We start from the raw sequence: 18,618 nt of genomic DNA, 5'->3' as shown, positions 1-18,618 counted from the left end.
AGAGGGTCCTGATAAACACCAGGGGGAGACAGAGGGTCCTGATTACCACCAGGGGGAGACAGAGGATCCCTATAACCACCAGGGGGAGACAGAGGGTCCGGCAGACAAGAGGTTGGGTCTTATTTCCTGGCCCAGGTATCAAGTCTCCGGTTCCTATGAGAATAGGTCAAACTTCCCGGACGTCTCTTGGGTCTCCCTCCTCTCACGGACCCTTTTCTCCCCTTTACAGTGGAGTCCAACCAGCAGGAGCCCATTGGAATTCAGGTCACCTGTCACCGACCCACAATACAGAACGGGGTCTGGAGGACAGTCGTGTGGTCCCAGACCGACCGGGTCCCAGACCGACCGGGTCCCTGACCGACCGGGTCCCTGACCGTCCGGGTCCCAGACCGACCGGGTCCCTGACCGACCGGGTCCCAGACCGACCGGTTCCCTGACCAACCAGGTCCCAGACCGGGTCCTAGACTGACCGGGTCCCTGACCGACCGGGTCCCTGACCGTCCGGGTCCCAGACCGACCGGGTCCCTGAACAGGATTTTCACAAAAGCTGTTGGGCGCCCTCTGCTGGTACCGGAGTCCAGATTTCACCCAATGATTGTAGTTTCCGGAGGCTTCTTTGCTCCGGGAGTCTGTGAGGAAACATGTGGCCTCATTCACTCCATTTTCTAACGGAGCAAAAGAACTCAGAAATGGAAAGGCGTTCTTCCAGACCTCCTCTCTCAGACTGAGGTCTGGAACAAAGTCAGAAAGGGTTTTCTGCTTTCCTTGTTTTTGGAGCTTCTTGTCGTTCGGTCACTGAAAGAGGATCCTGTGAAGAAACACCAAGAGGGTCCTGAGGTCACGGCACCAAACTGGTAGGACCTGGTCTCCTGGTTCCTCCTGGTTCCTCCTGGTTCCTCCCGGTCTCCTGGTTCCTCCCGGTCCTTTGATTCTACACTTGGTTGTTTAAAAGAGTCTCGAGACCGCGAGGTACGTTTGACCCTTTATTTATCAGAGAAAGTAAAGCTGGCCTTAGGCAACGTGCAGCGCCGGACCTGGACGTCTCAACAGGAGGACGGATGTCCAACTCCTCTGTCCCACACCCCGACAGGACGTTGGGCTTCAGCGCCGCTGGCCAATTCCGTCATGGCGTCTGTTACCAACCGAAATCTGACGTTTTTAATCAATGTGTGTCATGAAAGCTGTGTGTGTGTGTGTGTGTGTGTGTGTGTGTGTGTGTGTGTGTGTGTGTGTGTGTGTGTGTGTGTGTGTGTGTGTGTGTGTGTGTGTGTGTGTGTGTGTGTGTTGTCATCTGGATTAGCTGAGTTCTACTGTGTTGCTCTACCGTCATACATCAGGCTGACAGTAGGACAGTGAGGAAGAATGAAAGCTCAGATTTTCACAGTAAAATACAAATAAGTGTGTGTTGTGATGTAACGTCCTTCAAGGATTAGGATTACAGATTATGATGATAATTGATTAAAGTTGCATTTTTTGGGTTAGGGTTTCACAAATTCTCGGATATTTTCAAGATACGTTTCCTCAAAGACAAGAGGCTGATTTTGAAAACTTTTTTTTAAAGTCAGAATTGATGTAGTTTGTCAGGTTGGTTTTTCCGTTAGATGATTGGATTTTGTAGTTTTTGTGTAAAACTTGTTTGATTCGCTATTTCTTGTTGATGTGTTGTGGAACTTTTGTGATCATTCGTGTTTGTGCTGGAAAGTGACGGGAGCATCTGGCAACCCGCTCCTCGCCTTTCTGGCCGAAATGAGCCGAAAGGAGCCGAGGGGAGCCGAGGGGAGCAGAGAGGAGCCGAGAGGAGCCGAGGGGAGCCGAGGGGAGCCGAGAGGAGCCGAGGGGAGCCGAGGGGAGCCGAGAGGAGCCGAGAGGAGCCGAGGGGAGCCGAGGGGAGCCGAGGGGAGCCGAGAGGAGCCGAGGGGAGCCGAGAGGAGCCGAGGGGAGCCGAGGGGAGCCGAGAGGAGCCGAGGGGAGCCGAGGGGAGCCGAGGGGAGCCGAGAGGAGCCGAGGGGAGCCGAGAGGAGCCGAGGGGAGCCGAGGGGAGCCGAGGAGGTCGTTTACATGACAACGTGGCGGTTCCCAGCCAATCACAGCTCAGCTCGGATCCCCCTGCAGCCAGGCACGTTCTCATTGGTTAGAGTCCAGTTACACCCCGCGGTGATTGGTCGGTCGGAGGATGTAGCCCCGCCCCCTCGCCGCCAGTACTTAAAGCGGGGAAGTGCCAACGCGGACGCAGCACTGAGCGCATCTCACGCACGGAGCGCATCTCACGCACGGAGGATCGAGCGGCTCACACACAAGCTGTAAGTGTTCTTTTAATCTTCTTCATTGTTTAAGTCACATAAAGCAGTGACGTCACCGTGCAGCAGTTTCCTGCTCGTGTTGGTCAGAGGATGAAGATCAATCACAGCTTTTCTCTCAGGAGCAGTAAAAGTTGACTTTCTGACCGAGTTTGAGCTTCAACACGTTTCACTCTTTATTCATCTTCACTGAACGTTTCGTTTCCACAACTCAAAACCTTCATTGTTTATGGAAACGCCTTAATGTGATGGAAGGTCATTTTACTCACATTTATAATTAAAGTCGTTATTATCAGAAGTATTTGTCTTAATTTGAGCAATCTGCTTGTATTTTAATAAAATATGACCATCCTGAATTCTGGACATGACATGAACCTTATATTAGACATTTATTCACAAAGCCTTTGCAAACCTAAAATAAAAGAACATGAAATGAGAACAGAACCATTTGGAACAAACTACAATGCTTGAAATCATCATGTCATACTAACCCTGCGTTCACCTGGGCGACATAATCAGCAGTTTGAGTTCCTTTGGTTTATTAAAATGAGCCAAAATGTTAAAGGTAAGTGACTCAGGTGTGTTAGCGTAGCATCGTCTGACTGAGCGGACAGGAATCATTTAAAACAATCAATTTAAACACTCACCTACAGTAAATGATCTACGACCCTGTTCCGTCCATCCTCAGTGCGCCCTCTAGTGGCAGAAGGTGGTCGTAGCAGGCGAGGCAGCTTGGTGTTTGTTGGCTCAAGCGGATCGTAGCGTTGAGTGAAATGTTGTGTTGTGCAGTTCCAGGACTCGTCACCATGCGGCGTCACTCGCTAGCGTCCGTCTGCGTCCTCCTGACGGCCGCGGCCTTCGCCGTCCCGCCTCAGGAGAAGCGTGTCCATCACGCGGCCGACCTGAGCGACCACGCCCACGACGACGGCCACGGCTACCAGTACGACCACGAGGCCTTCCTGGGCAAAGAGGAGGCCAAGACCTTCGACCAGCTGACCCCCGAGGAGAGCAAGGCCAGACTGGCGTAGGTGTTTTACATTCTTTAACCATCTCATGCTCCACTTTTACACAAACCATCAATTAAAAAAGACAAGCGCAGTTTAAGCCACAGAGAATAGTGGAGGATTATTTCTTATAAACAGTGGAAATGCAGCTTAATAAATATTGACCCTGCAGGGTTTAGAACCCACAACCCGAGCCTGCAAATGTTCACAATATCTGCCCTTCTTGTATAATGTTTCACGGTCTCACCTTCAAGGTTTGACTTTGACTTTTCATCCTAAAAAGCCTGCCCCCTGTGGCCAAATGAGGAACAACATGCTGTTGAAGTTGATTGATTTGAGTGAAGCTGGTTTTCGTTGACGCTCCTCATCCAACTGTTCACTTCACTGTTCAGAAGCACTTCTAGATAAATACGGAGTAAAAGACGTATCAAGATCCACGAGCTGCTTTCAGCTTTCATTTTAATTTGTAAAAGAGCCGAGTGAGACATTTGACAGCTGGTAAGAGACGAGGACGAAGACGTGGACGTGGAGGACGCCCCAGGACAGGGGGTCGGTAGCGGTGACCCTGATCTCCTCTCGCCCCACAGGAAGATCGTGGATCGCATCGACACCAACAAGGACGGCTACGTCAGCCACCAGGAGCTGCACTACTGGATCAAGCACCGGCAGAGGAGGTACATTGAGGAGAACGTCAACAAGCACTGGAACGACTACGACAAGAACGGAGACGACAAGATCGCCTGGGAGGAGTACAAGAACACCACCTACGGATTCTACCTGGGTAACCCAGTCTCATGACGCGTTCTTGATCCTGGAACCAATCAAAGTGGGGAACCGGAGCTTTAATCCTTCAGGTTCTCAAACCTCAGAAACACGTTGAGCAAATGAGTTCAAAATAGGATTTCTTTTCTAGGATTGACTGATGAATAAGACATTTTTCGGAATAAAGCCGAAGAATTGTGGTATTTCACTGGTTGGTACTTCAGGCCAGATGTTGTTCTAACCAGTATTGTGATAAACACTGATGGGGCTTCAGTTTCACTTTACACTGAGATGGACCTGCTGCTCCACTCAACTGCTTCTAGCAATATTCAGATATTTCTCATTGATTGTGACCAATAATCCAGAGCTGCAGGGACACGGCAGTCATTTCAAGTTTGTCTTGGTATCATGATCTAAAAGGCAAACAGTTATTTCATATCTATTGAAGCCAAATTAAGGCCAAAACAACAAATGGAACAAAAGAACCCGCCTGATGTTGAGAAGAGCCGGAGACGTTTGAGGAGAAATGCTTTTCTCTGTCCAGGTGAGGAATTTGACGACGTGGAGGAAAAGGCCACGTACAAGCGAATGCTCGCCCGCGATGAGCGCCGCTTCAAGTCGGCCGACCGGAACGGCGACGGCGTCGCCACGCGCCAGGAGTTCACCGCCTTCCTCCACCCGGAGGAGTTCGACTACATGAGAGACGTGGTCATTCAGGTACAAGCCACCGCTTCCTGTGTCACTTCTTCTCAAACCTTTACTCCAGAAACAGGAAGTCGGACCACAGCAAGCTAACACGCTAGCAGCACCAACCACAGCAACCTAACACACTAGCAGCGCCAACCACAGCAAGCTAACACGCTAGCAGCACCAACCACAGCAACCTAACACACTAGCAGCGCTAACCACAGCAAGCTAACACGCTAGCAGCGCCAACCACAGCAGTGAAGGAGTAAAGTCACCGTTTCTTCTACGTTTCAGCCTATATGCAGTATCATGTGCTCGTTATTTGACACCAGGCTCGTCATCTCTTGCATGCGCTGCTGATATCAGTTCATTAGAAGGAACCGGGGGAGATGTGAGGGTGGAGGGCACCCCCACCCCCGGCCTGAAAGAAGAATCATGATGAATATTTTGTAAAAAGACACATTTGAAAGTCTAACTTTGTGGTGGAGATAAACTAGAAGGACGTTTTGTCTTTGCTTCAGTGAAAGAACTGAACCACATGTTTCCTTCAGGAAACGATGGAGGACATCGACAAGGACGGAGACGGAAAGGTCAACCTGACGGAGTACATCGGTAGGTCAGCCTGACGGAGTACCATGGCCAGTAGTTTCCTCCTGAACGCCGCTGCTCTGCTCCACAGGGGACATGTACTCTCCAGAGGCCAGCGAGAGCGAACCCGACTGGGTGCAGACCGAGAGGAAGCATTTCTCTGAAGTCCGGGACGCCAACAAGGTACAGCGGGACTCCGGAGTCTGGCCTCGGAGGTCCTGGGCCGGGTTGTACAGTGACGCTGATCCTGTCTCCTCCCCTGCAGGACGGCTACCTGGATGCAGGTGAAGTGGCCGACTGGGTTCTCCCCGGAGAGGTGGACCACGCCGACAACGAAGCCAAACACTTGATACACGAAACAGACACTGACAAGGTAGAACCGCCGACACAGCAGAATCACATTGTCTTAGAAGAAGAGTGGCGCTCCCAGCAGCTCCAGGCCTCAGACATTTAGCTTCTCGTCAAAATGCTGCCAGACATTTCATTTGTAAGAAAGTCCCGTGGCCTTGGGATTAAAACTACAGAACGCTCAGGACCGCGTCTCACCATGGAGGATGTTTGGTGGCTCAAAGGGATGAAAGCAGTTAGTAACTAGAATGATCTGAGGCTGGTTGATGGTTCATCGTTACAACAACACGGAACACTGACCTCCACTGAGTTTAGCACTGAGAAAGTAACTAGGACTGATGTGAGTACAAGTACAGGGTCGTGAAGAGCAGCCAGTGACGCAGCGCCTCTTCAAGACGTTGGGTTTGACGTGAACACGGAACATTCTGGAGCTACAATGGTTTCTAAAGTGACAATCCCACCGTGTGCTAGTGATCACTGACGATTCTACTGCTGTCATGGAAAGTTTGGGTTAATTGTGGGTTAATCAGCTTCTCATGTTCTCTCTTTCCCTCCTCTTCCCTCTTCCCTCTTTCCTGTCAATCATAACTCTAATCATCAAACCTCAGGACGGGAAAATCACCAAGAAGGAGATTCTGGGCAACTGGAACATGTTTGTGGGAAGTCAGGCGACCAATTACGGCGAAGATTTAACGAAGAGACACGATGAACTTTGATGAAAACTCACAGGAGCTGAGCTGCATTTCACTCCGGAGAATCTGGTTACAGTGACATGAGGGGCGGGGCTGGAGGGGCGTGGTTAGGGGGAGGCGGGGCTGAGGGGTGGGAGGGGCGGGGCTCAATGGTGGGAGGGGGGCTTGCTCCAGTAAAGGTTGGGCTGGGTGGAGGTACGACGGTCATGTATGGTCGTCTTCACAGCCACACACTGTGAGGCGTCGTGACCCTGGAGCTCTCCGCCTCATCCAGCTCTCTGGAGATCAGGTCAAACTCTTGGTGTCCAAAGTGTCTTCATGTCCAACCTGCACTGACACCCAGTTGGAACATGTCTGTCCACAAGTCCTCAGGTGGTTCCTTCACACCACCGTCCTCATGAGACTGTCAGCTTGTCTGAAGGTGTGTGAAATGTACAACAAGGTGAGTTTTCTTACTGACTTTTGGGGATTTCACAATAAAACAAATCTTTTTTCTACTGATGTAATTCTTACTTGAGTCATATAATTCAAATGAATGAAGATGATCGTACCAAATTCATCACAGACGGACAACATGTGTAAACAATTTATTTATCTTTTACTAGGTTTTTATTTAGATTTGAACAAGTTTTACTAAACACACATTCTTTAACACTCTTAACGACATCATCCACAGTCCAGCGCCGCCAAACGTCTGACGCCAATCAAACTCAGGAAAGGACGAGACGAAATCAAGAACTAAATAAGGGGGGTCAGCGAGGTGCCCTGATCTGAATATTACCCTTTATAACATTATATAACCATATATAACCGCATGTAACCCTTTATAACGTATATAACCTTATATAACTGTATATAACCATACATGACTATATATAACTGTATACAACCCTGTATAACCGTACATAACAAATATAACTGTATATAACCCTATATAATTGTATACAACCCTATATAACCATATATAACCCTTTATAACTATATATAACCATATATAACCACATATAACCCTATATAATTGTATACAACCCTATATAACCATATATAACCCTTTATAACTGTATATAACCATATATAACCACATATAACTGTATACAACCCTATATAACCGTACATAACAAATATAACTGTATATAACCCTATATAACTGTATATAACCACATATAACTGTATAGAACCGCATATAACCCTTTATAACCGTATATAACCTTATATAACTGTATATAACCATACATGACTATATATAACTGTATACAACCCTGTATAACCGTACATAACAAATATAACTGTATATAACCTTATATAACTGTATATAACCATACATGACTATATATAACTGTATACAACCCTATATAACCGTACATAACAAATATAACTATATAACCCTATATAACTGTATATAACCACATATAACTGTATAGAACCGCATATAACCCTTTATAACTGTATATAACCTTATATAACTGTATATAACCACATATAACTGTATAGAACCATATAACGGCGCGACCAGCCGCGGGGCAGCAGCGTCTCCATCTTTCAACATAAACTGTAAGTTATTTGTTCCATTTGGAAAACTACGCAGATTTTCTCCAGCCACATATTGAGGCTCCAGTTTTCACCATGTACTCGCGCTGCACTGGACCGATACTGTCGTCAGCATTCGTACAAGATATGTCATCGATTCCATAGAGGCCTGTTATTCATACCTGTTGGTAGAAACACAACTTCTGCCCCTTTTGGATCTTTTGTAATACTTTATTGAAAGATTGCTCTTAATGGCTCAAACATTTTCTTTACTAAAAAAAAGAGTCATTTAGGACGGGTCCAGAGTCTGTGACTGTGGTTCTCCATGCTCAGACCGTGGAGCTGCAGCCCTGCAGGTGGTCCATGTCTCCCTGCAGCCCTGCAGGTGGTCCATGTCTCCCTGCAGCCCTGCAGGTTGTCCATGTCTCCCTGCAGCCCTGCAGGTTGTCCATGTCTCCCTGCAGCCCTGCAGGTGATCCATGTCTCCCTGCAGCCCTGCAGGTTGTCCATGTCTCCCTGCAGCCCTGCAGGTGATCCATGTCTCCCTGCAGGTGGTCCATGTCTCCCTGCAGCCCTGCAGGTTGTCCATGTCTCCCTGCAGCCCTGCAGGTGATCCATGTCTCCCTGCAGCCCTGCAGGTTGTCCATGTCTCCCTGCAGCCCTGCAGGTGATCCATGTCTCCCTGCAGCCCTGCAGGTGGTCCATGTCTCCCTGCAGCCCTGCAGGTTGTCCATGTCTCCCTGCAGCCCTGCAGGTGGTCCATGTCTCCCTGCATCCCTGCAGGTGATCCATGTCTCCCTGCAGCCCTGCAGGTTGTCCATGTCTCCCTGCAGCCCTGCAGGTGATCCATGTCTCCCTGCAGCCCTGCAGGTTGTCCATGTCTCCCTGCAGCCCTGCAGGTGGTCCATGTCTCCCTGCATCCCTGCAGGTGATCCATGTCTCCCTGCAGCCCTGCAGGTGGTCCATGTCTCCCTGCAGCCCTGCAGGTTGTCCATGTCTCCCTGCTTCACCAGCCGCCTGCAGGCAGGCTGCTTGTCTGGCTTTGTGCTGAATGAGGTGAGGAACCATCAGCACATTCAGGTGTGTTCAAGAAGGGAGACATGGAGAACATGCAGGGCTGCAGCTCTCCAGGATCTGAGGTTGACAGCACCCTACACCCTACACTGCAGCCCTACTCCCCCGCGGTGGTGAGGCATCGTGACAATGACAATAAAGTTTCTATTCCATAAAACTTCCCAAAGCGTGTCAACGTTGACAACGTGCAGCTGCCCGGTCCTCCACCCGGCGTGGCCTTGCACTCACCGCCTTGCATTCACCGCCTTGCTCTGATCCTCAGGACGGACGCCTCACGCTCTCCGAGGTCCTGGACCAGATGGACCAGATCAAGCTCAGCACCATCACTGACTACGGAGCCATGAGGGTGGACGAGCACGACGAGCTGTAGCAGACGTCCAGCACCCGCAGGTCAACGTCCCACGTCTCCGGGACGGGGGACGGTTCCCCTCCGAGGTGAACCGTCCCCCGTCCCGGAGACGTGGGACGGTTCCCCTCCGAGGTGCAGCGCTGGAGGTTCAGGAGGAGGAAAGTCCAATAAAAATGAAACCAGTGGAAGTTTCTTCCAGAAAAGGCAGTTCTTTATTGAGTTGATTGAACTGAATTAACTCGCCACCAGACAAGTGAGTTTATTCCCTCATTTCTTCCATTTGAAGCTTGAAAAAGTTCTTCTTTTTAACAAATACTACATTTTACAAAAGAACAGAGGTTCTCGGTGTATCGACAGTCTTTCTCAGGGATTCATCCAATTCAGAGACGTTTGCATGTGGAGATGGTGAAATGAGAAATTCTCTCACAAAGGTAAAGCGTTTATCTCCTATTGTTGTAGTTTTTCCTGCTATAACTCATTTTATCAGGTCAGTCATTCAAACATCCCACCTTTATAGATTGTATTGGTTCGAAATCCCAGTTTAAACAAGTATTATACTGTGCTTCCATGTGGAAACACAAAAACATTCAGTAATATTACAGGAAGTAGAAAGATCCAGAAACACGTGAAGTGAAGAAGAGCAGGAGTGTAAAGTCTGGCGTGTCCTGCATGGAACCATGAAGCCAATTAGATCAAACAATCTGGATCTGTGTTGTTCCCAAACGTCACAACTTGATCTAGTTAAAAGTGATAAAAACTTTTATGTGGACAGTTTCAATCTTTGCTGAATGTTCTCATACGGTGGTTATAGAATCTTGCAGTTATTACCAGGACAGGATGTTTAGGAGTTTCTGCACCAAACCAGGAGCTGTCCATGTCCAGTCACGTGGTTTGTTGAGGGCGATGCCACACGAAGAAACTAAATCCTACTTCTTTATGCTTTCACTCTTCTTTTCTTCTCTTTGTGCTTTTGGATTCTGCTTGTATGTGAGCTTTCTTTGAACTGTGCTTGGATCTTTGATCAGTCAAAAAGACGGTAAGAAGCTTATTTGAAAAGCTTTAATTTGAACGATTTACATTTCCAACATCACAACAACACTTGTCAGGACTTGGTTGTCAGGCCTGCATCACTGGACGAGCTTCCTTGGCTCGCAGGTCGACTCCAGAAGCTGAGAACCCGGTTCCACCCTGACAGAACACAGAACCAGTTGTTAGAACAGGAACATGCACGACACAGACTGAAAACACAGACTAAATTCCACTCGTACCCTCTGCAGGGGGACAATGTCTCTGTCGGACAGCTTGTCTCCGCTCACCGGGTCCATCATGTCCTTCCTGATCAGCTTCTCTACACACTCTTGCGTCACCACGGTCCCTCTGAGGACGGGAGGGAGGGGGGGGGGGGGGGGGGGTCAGGCTCTCACTGAGGCACAACACACATCTGAGTGATGATGGGGGGTCGGGGGACTTACGAGGGCCGCAGGACGGCACAGGGGACGCTGTTGCCCAAAGCGTCTCTGGTAACTGCACATACGTACCTGTCCTGAACACATGAGACACACCACTCAACTTTTTGATTGTAAACAGAGTTGCAAAGGGGCGTGGCGTCATCATGGGAGGTTGTTCAGCCAGAAAACACTGTTGGTCAACAAGTGGTCCAAAAGATTCCTCTGCTGGCCCACATGAGACCAAGTCTAAAGACACGGAGCACCGACGGGTTCAGAACCGGTGTTTGGGGTCAGACGCGTTCAGAATCGGTGTTTGGGGTCAGACGGGTTCAGAACCGGTGTTTGGGGTCAGACGTGTTCAGAATCGGTGTTTGGGGTCAGACGGGTTCAGACTCTGTTTGGGGTCAGGTGGGTTCAGAACCGGTGTTTGGGGTCAGACGGGTTCAGAACCGGTGTTTGGGGTCAGACGTGTTCAGAATCGGTGTTTGGGGTCAGGTGGGTTCAGAACCGGTGTTTGGGGTCAGACGTGTTCAGAATCGGTGTTTGGGGTCAGACGTGTTCAGAATCGGTGTTTGGGGTCAGGTGGGTTCAGAATCGGTGTTTGGGGTCAGACGTGTTCAGAATCGGTGTTTGGGGTCAGACGTGTTCAGACTCTGTTTGGGGTCAGGTGGGTTCAGAATCGGTGTTTGGGGTCAGACGGGTTCAGAACCGGTGTTTGGGGTCAGACGTGTTCAGAATCGGTGTTTGGGGTCAGACGGGTTCAGAACCGGTGTTTGGGGTCAGACGTGTTCAGAATCGGTGTTTGGGGTCAGACGGGTTCAGAACCGGTGTTTGGGGTCAGACGTGTTCAGAATCGGTGTTTGGGGTCAGACGTGTTCAGACTCTGTTTGGGGTCAGGTGGGTTCAGAACCGGTGTTTGGGGTCAGACGGGTTCAGAACCGGTGTTTGGGGTCAGACGTGTTCAGACTCTGTTTGGGGTCAGGTGGGTTCAGAACCGGTGTTTGGGGTCAGACGTGTTCAGAATCGGTGTTTGGGGTCAGACGTGTTCAGAATCGGTGTTTGGGGTCAGGTGGGTTCAGAATCGGTGTTTGGGGTCAGACGTGTTCAGAATCGGTGTTTGGGGTCAGACGTGTTCAGACTCTGTTTGGGGTCAGGTGGGTTCAGAATCGGTGTTTGGGGTCAGACGGGTTCAGAACCGGTGTTTGGGGTCAGACGTGTTCAGAATCGGTGTTTGGGGTCAGACGGGTTCAGAACCGGTGTTTGGGGTCAGACGTGTTCAGAATCGGTGTTTGGGGTCAGACGTGTTCAGAATCGGTGTTTGGGGTCAGACGTGTTCAGACTCTGTTTGGGGTCAGACGTGTTCAGACTCTGTTTGGGGTCAGACGTGTTCAGACTCTGTTTGGGGTCAGGTGGGTTCAGAACCGGTGTTTGGGGTCAGACGTGTTCAGAATCGGTGTTTGGGGTCAGACGTGTTCAGAATCGGTGTTTGGGGTCAGGTGGGTTCAGAATCGGTGTTTGGGGTCAGACGTGTTCAGAATTGGTGTTTGGGGTCAGGTGGGTTCAGAATCGGTGTTTGGGGTCAGACGTGTTCAGAATCGGTGTTTGGGGTCAGGCGTGTTCAGAATCGGTGTTTGGGGTCAGATGTTTGGGGCAAACTGACCTGGCGGTTGAGCAGGGCCACCCGGTCCAGGCTGGGGTCCAGCGGCGTGAAGCGCACCGTGATCAGCTCGTTCATTTTGATGGGCCGACCAGACATGGGACACAACACAGTCTTACTCTACGAGAGAGAGAAGAAGAGGCAACCACATTCCTCCACAGGTTAGCATCATAGCTCGCTACAGCATCCTCCACAGGTTAGCATCATAGCTCGCTACAGCATCCTCCACAGGTTAGCGTCATAGCTCGCTACAGCATCCTCCACAGGTTAGCATCATAGCTAGCTACAGCATCCTCCACAGGTTAGCATCATAGCTCGCTACAGCATCCTCCACAGGTTAGCATCATAGCTCGCTACAGCATCCTCCACAGGTTAGCATCATAGCTCGCTACAGCATACTCCACAGGTTAGCGTCATAGCTCGCTACAGCATCCTCCACAGGTTAGCATCATAGCTAGCTACAGCATCCTCCACAGGTTAGCATCATAGCTCGCTACAGCATCCTCCACAGGTTAGCATCATAGCTCGCTACAGCATCCTCCACAGGTTAGCGTCATAGCTCGCTACAGCATACTCCACAGGTTAGCGTCATAGCTCGCTACAGCATCCTCCACAGGTTAGCATCATAGCTAGCTACAGCATCCTCCACAGGTTAGCTTCATAGCTCGCTACAGCATCCTCCACAGGTTAGCATCATAGCTCGCTACAGCATCCTCCACAGGTTAGCATCATAGCTCGCTACAGCATCCTGCACAGGTTAGCATCATAGCTCGCTACAGCATCCTCCACAGGTTAGCATCATAGCTCGCTACAGCATCCTGCACAGGTTAGCATCATAGCTCGCTACAGCATCCTCCACAGGTTAGCATCATAGCTCGCTACAGCATCCTCCACAGGTTAGCATCATAGCTAGCTACAGCATCCTGCTCTCTCTGCAACGTGGCCCCACTCTGTCCTCTGACACCGATTGCGTGCCTCCTTAAATAAGCCCCGCCCACCCTGAACTGGGCCAATCGAGACAGGCTGAACCAAAAGTCAAACGGGTGTGTCCACTACCCCAAACTGACCTCCCTCAAATATCAGAATGATAAATGCACATAATTAACAAGAAAATTGTTACAACATGTCAAAATACCTGCAGTAGATTATTTTAACCATACGATTCCCCAACGTGTATCCATACCAACAGCGCCCCTACACACAGTGGACAAAGACATCTGCTGTCAGACAGGTGGAATACCTGAATACAGAAAAATACTGCGTACCTCGACACAGACCTTCATGTTGTCAACAGTGATGACTGACGGTCTTTTAAACCGTTTTGTGCTAAAATGCTCAGCAATGTGCACTCTGGCCCCGCCCACACTGGCCCCGCCCACTCTGGCGACCCCACGCCACAACCCATCCCCAAAACAAACTCACAAGATCTCCACCCGAGTTCCCAAGAGAAAAACACCCACCACTGTGTGCATGAGAGCAAAGGTAAGAAGGGAATATCACCTTCTCACACAACTGTCAAAATATATGGTCCATACCGTCTGTGGCCACTAGGTGTCACTGCAGGACAGCAGAAAGCTGCTCCGGACACTCGTTTTTGACTTACAGTCCAGAGAGTACGGTTCAGGAGTTCATTCATTTTTCTGTGCTTGTTGTAAACACGGAGCAATTTTAAACTCTGGAGATAAGAGGGGGCACTCACTGGCTTCTTGAGCAGGGTGGGCTTGGCCTCGGGTGTCAGAGAGGGGATCCAGAAGCTGGGGAGGCCCTGAGAGGAGAAGGAGGAGGAGGAGGAGGAGGAGGAGGAGGAGGAGGAGGCGGACGCCTCCCCTGAAGAGCTGCTGCTGCTCCGATCTTTAGCCGGACCTGAAACAGAGCGCTGTGAGTGAAGCGCTGGCGAAGCGATGTGAGCTGTGAGCAGACACTGACCGGAGGTGAAGGGGTTAATGGGTTTGGACACGATGCTGTTCTCCTGGCTCTTGAAGCGCTCCACCCTCTCCCTCTCCTCAGACCTGGACTCCAGCTGGCTGGAGCTCTTCAGCACATGCTTCTGCTTCTCGTAGGCCTGCAGGTCCAAACACATCGCCACGTTCACATTCCTCAACCGGACCCTGATCGCACCACAAAACTCGTCTTTCCTGCAGGCGGGGGGAGAGGAGGTGATGTAGTGTGCAATGCATTCTGGGTAGTAAACACAGTGAACCACGCCAATCAGAAGACCACCAGACTGTTAAACAGCTGCCAGGAGGCCATAGCGCCCCCTAGCGGCAGCTGGCCATAGCGCCCCCTAGCCATAGCGCCCCCTAGCAGCAGCTGGCCATAGCGCCCCCTAGCGGCAGCTGGCCGTAGCGCCCCTAGCGGCAGCTGGCCATAGCGCCCCCTAGCGGCAGCTGGCCGTAGCGCCCCTAGCGGCAGCTGGCCATAGCGCCCCCTAGCGGCAGCTGGCCGTAGCGCCCCTAGCGGCAGCTGGCCATAGCGGCAGCTGGCCATAGCGCCCCCTAGCGGCAGCTGGCCGTAGCGCCCCTAGCGGCAGCTGGCCATAGCGCCCCCTAGCGGCAGCTGGCCATAGCGCCCCCCTAGCGGCAGCTGGCCATAGCGCCCCCTAGCCATAGCACCCCCTAGCGGCAGCTGGCCATAGCGCCCCCTAGCCATAGCGCCCCCTAGCAGCAGCTGGCCATAGCGCCCCCTAGCGGCAGCTGGCCATAGCGCCCCCTAGCGGCAGCTGGCCATAGCGCCCCCCAGCGCCAGCCAGCTGGCCATAGCGCCCCCTAGCGGCAGCTGGCCATAGCGCCCCCTAGCGGCAGCTGGCCATAGTGCCCCCCTAGCGGCAGCTGGCCATAGCGCCCCCTAGCCATAGCGCCCCCTAGCGGCAGCTGGCCATAGCGCCCCCTAGCGGCAGCTGACATAACCACGTGACGGTTTGATACGGTCTCAAAGTGCAGTGTGAATGAAAACCCAACCTGGTTCAGATTCACAAAAGAATCCAGGAGTTCTTTGCACATATTTCAGTCTCACCTTCATCTTCTTGGCGATCTCAGTCTTCTGGTGAAGAATATATTCCAGAATGGCCTGTTTCTCATACAGGAACCCGTCTGGACTGAGAACACAAACAGTATGACAAGGTGTGTGTGTGTGTGTGCGTGTGTGTGTGTGTGTGTGTGTGTGTGTGTGTGTGTGTGTGCGTGCGTGTGTGTGTGTGTCGTACGTCAGTACGGGATCCTGGCAGGGCTGCAGCGACAGGCAGCAGCAGTCGAAGTCTTTAATGGCGTCTTTTCCCAGCCGGATGCTCTGAGTGCCATAACCAGAGGCAGCTGAGGGGCAAATCCACAGGAGGCAAGGGCAATTAAATGAGTCCAGCCCTCCTCAGGCAGGGCAGGCAAGACTCTCTTAAAGCAGCAGATCTCACCGTCACTTTGCAGAATTAATTAAAACAGTGTTGAGTTCTACTGGATTTTAGTTCACACCAAAACAACTCCAAGACGAAACGTCTGTTTTGTATTTGAAACTCTGGATCAAACATCTTCATCAAATACAAAATAAAACCATGTTTAGTAATGTAATTCAGTTCATCCTGATGGTTCATTGTTTTCTGACCGTCAACTCACATTAAAATCCACCATCACCTGCCTGCATTTGACCTGAGGCCTGGACTGCTGATCAACTGATCCAGGATCAGTTTCCTGGTTTAACTGATCCTGGATCAGTTTCCTGGTTTAACTGATCCTGGATCAGTTTCCTGGTTTAACTGATCCAGACTCTGGATCCTGGTCACCGTCATTAGATCCTCCTGGTTCTCTCTATGTGGTGTTTATTAATGTGTCATTAGATCCACTGAAGAGAACCTCTGTTCTCCCACTGGAGGTTCTGGCAGCAGCAGTTTGAGGCCCAAATGAAAACTTGCAGTGTGTTTAGCTTCCTGCTGCTGTCGAGGCTCCATCAGTGTTCAAGTTTACATTCAGTGATGAGTTGAAGTGTCAGGCTTGTTCACCTTTCATCTTTATCACTTTGGCTTGTTCACCTTTCAACTTTATCACTTTGGCTAAATATCTTGTGCATTGTGTCGCATGAGATCGTTTTAAATAGTGCAGATTTGACTGTATGTGGGCGACAGTGCGGAAAGCATCTTGTCTGAGTTACAGAAGAATTAACTGGAGATCATCAGCATCTGAATGATGGAACTCCCCGAAGCACCAACAGAACACCACGTCTGGCGCCTCCACTCATCCGGACGAGAACAACGAGAACAGATGCTATTAAAGTCCATCGTGTCAGATCCTGCTAGTAAACTGAGGTGTTTCCAGCGGGCCAGACTCTGAACGTCAACACTTTCCCACCTGTGTCCTTCTTCTTCTCGTGGTACGTGTAAACGGCCCCGGCCGTGCAGTTCTTCCCGTGGCGAGTCATTCGAGCTTCTGCTGCTGCGAGAGGCTGAAGAGAGACAAAGAGGAGAAACACGGGAAATGTGGCGGTTGTTTGTGTTGCTGATGTTATGACTTAGCATCAGGAGGCTAACGCTACATGCTAACTTGCTAACCGGCGGACACGTTTTAAAAACACACTAACCTTCTGGAACGGAGCGCGACGCCTCGAGAACTGAAACGGGAAGTATAATGTCGACGATATAAACACACAGACAACGACAACTGTAACTTTAAATCCAAATTCTTCTTCTTCTTGTTCTTCTTGTTCTTGTTCTTGTTCTTCTTCTTCGTAATTACAGGTGTGAACATCTTCCCGCTGCACTCCGTCGCCACCGAGCGGTCAAATGTGGGAACGACCAAACTTCATCGTCTATTCAAACCTCTTAAATACAGTTTTCATTTATAACACAACGTTTTTTTGTTTTATTTATATATTTATTTATTTGCCTGCTGTGAATACATTTATATAGTCTATTTTATTATGTATTCTCTTTTAAAATATTTTTTAATTTTTAACTTTGAATAATAGAATAGAATAGAATAAGTGTATTTTTTGTGGATTATTTTGTGTTGAACTTTTTCAACACTTTTGACTGAAACTAAAACATAAAAAACACAAACAGACAAACAAAGACAAACTCCAAAGAGACCAGGACTACACCAGGACTACACCAGGACTAGACCAGGACGGGACCAGGACCCGACCAGGACCAGACTAGGACTAGACCAGGACTACACTAGAACTACACCAGGACCAGACCAGGACTAGACCAGGACTACAACAGGACTAGACCAGGAATACATCAGGACTAGACCAGAACTACACCAAGAGCAGACCAGGACTGCACCAGGAATACACCTGGACTAGACCAGGATGGGACCAGGACCAGATCAGGACCAGACTAGGACTAGACCAGGACCGGCCCAGAACTGCAACAGAATCTGTTGTAACACCATGTGAGGTTGGACCACTGTGACTGGTACCAGGGTTCTGGTGCAGCCTGAGGATCTCCACTCCTTCAGCTCAGAGACCAAACTGCTTCTAGAATGTGATTCTAGAATCCTGAAGATAAATGTCCCTTTGATCTCAACACAGTGAATCTTCACCTTTATGTTCTGACCGTCTTTGACCAGCCAGAGTTTAGTTAAAGGAACGTTTCCAACATCGTCATTGGTCCACGATACCATGGAGGAAATAGTGGAACTCTGATGAGCAAACCAAAATGAGGCCTGATAAGTGTAATCAGACAAGCTTCTCATCTTCCTGTTAGGACCCCCGAGTCAGACCAGCAAGTCCAGACCAGACCCTATAAGGTCAGCTGCAGCCGGATGGTGGACTTAATGACGTGGGGAGTGAGGCGTGAAGGAGCAGATAATATCTGGGACTGGACCTCATTCATAAACAACTATCCCCCAAAGACCTCCGCCCAGTACTTATCCAGACCACTTCCCTTTATCTGCAGGGGAACCTTTCAACATGCGTCCCCCCCCCCGGAATGTTTTCAGTGGTGAAGGTTGTGGACCTCAAGATGAGACGAATCATTTTTCTACGATATGATATCATATGATGTATATTATTCACAGAAGAACAAGTATGAGAACATGAACGTGTACTGCCTTCAACAACCCTTTCATCTATTCATCCATTGTCCGCCGCTTATCTGGAGCCGGGTCACAGAGGCAGCAGTCTAAGGAGGGATGCCCAGACTTCCCTCATCCCAGACTCTTCCTCCAGCTCTTCTGGTGGAACCCCAAGGTGTTCCCAGA

The 18,618-nt window shown here is 50.0% G+C and overlaps 2 protein-coding genes across 3 annotated transcripts; one reads left to right on the top strand and one right to left on the bottom strand.

Annotated features, from left to right (window-relative positions):
- Window positions 1–2,197: 2,197 nt before the first annotated feature.
- Window positions 2,198–6,464, top strand: rcn3 (reticulocalbin 3, EF-hand calcium binding domain). The gene is made up of 8 exons (XM_080510925.1): window positions 2,198–2,300; window positions 3,087–3,321; window positions 3,889–4,082; window positions 4,608–4,780; window positions 5,302–5,362; window positions 5,430–5,521; window positions 5,604–5,711; window positions 6,295–6,464. The coding sequence occupies exons 2-8, from the start codon at window positions 3,104–3,106 to the stop codon at window positions 6,400–6,402; spliced, it is 954 nt and encodes a 317-aa protein (XP_080367051.1). The 5' UTR covers window positions 2,198–2,300; window positions 3,087–3,103; the 3' UTR covers window positions 6,403–6,464.
- Window positions 6,465–10,377: 3,913 nt separating this feature from the next.
- Window positions 10,378–17,144, bottom strand: nosip (nitric oxide synthase interacting protein). Of its 2 annotated transcripts, XM_080511192.1 has the most exons (10): window positions 16,994–17,144; window positions 16,765–16,858; window positions 15,636–15,741; window positions 15,446–15,527; window positions 14,360–14,495; window positions 14,133–14,296; window positions 12,437–12,553; window positions 10,801–10,871; window positions 10,597–10,705; window positions 10,378–10,516 (listed from the first exon to the last, which is right to left on the bottom strand). In XM_080511192.1, the coding sequence occupies exons 2-10, from the start codon at window positions 16,832–16,834 to the stop codon at window positions 10,445–10,447; spliced, it is 927 nt and encodes a 308-aa protein (XP_080367318.1). In that variant the 5' UTR covers window positions 16,835–16,858; window positions 16,994–17,144; the 3' UTR covers window positions 10,378–10,444. The 2 variants fall into 2 exon arrangements, with proteins under 2 accessions (XP_080367318.1, XP_080367317.1); XM_080511191.1 differs by having other exon boundaries at window positions 14,133–14,495.
- Window positions 17,145–18,618: the final 1,474 nt, after the last annotated feature.

Source organism: Blennius ocellaris (genome assembly GCF_963422515.1).
Source record: "Blennius ocellaris genome assembly, chromosome: 16".
In the NCBI taxonomy this organism is placed as follows: Eukaryota; Metazoa; Chordata; class Actinopteri; order Blenniiformes; family Blenniidae; genus Blennius; species Blennius ocellaris.
Note: the sequence above shows the minus strand (reverse complement) of the source record. Positions and strands in the feature narration are given on the sequence as shown.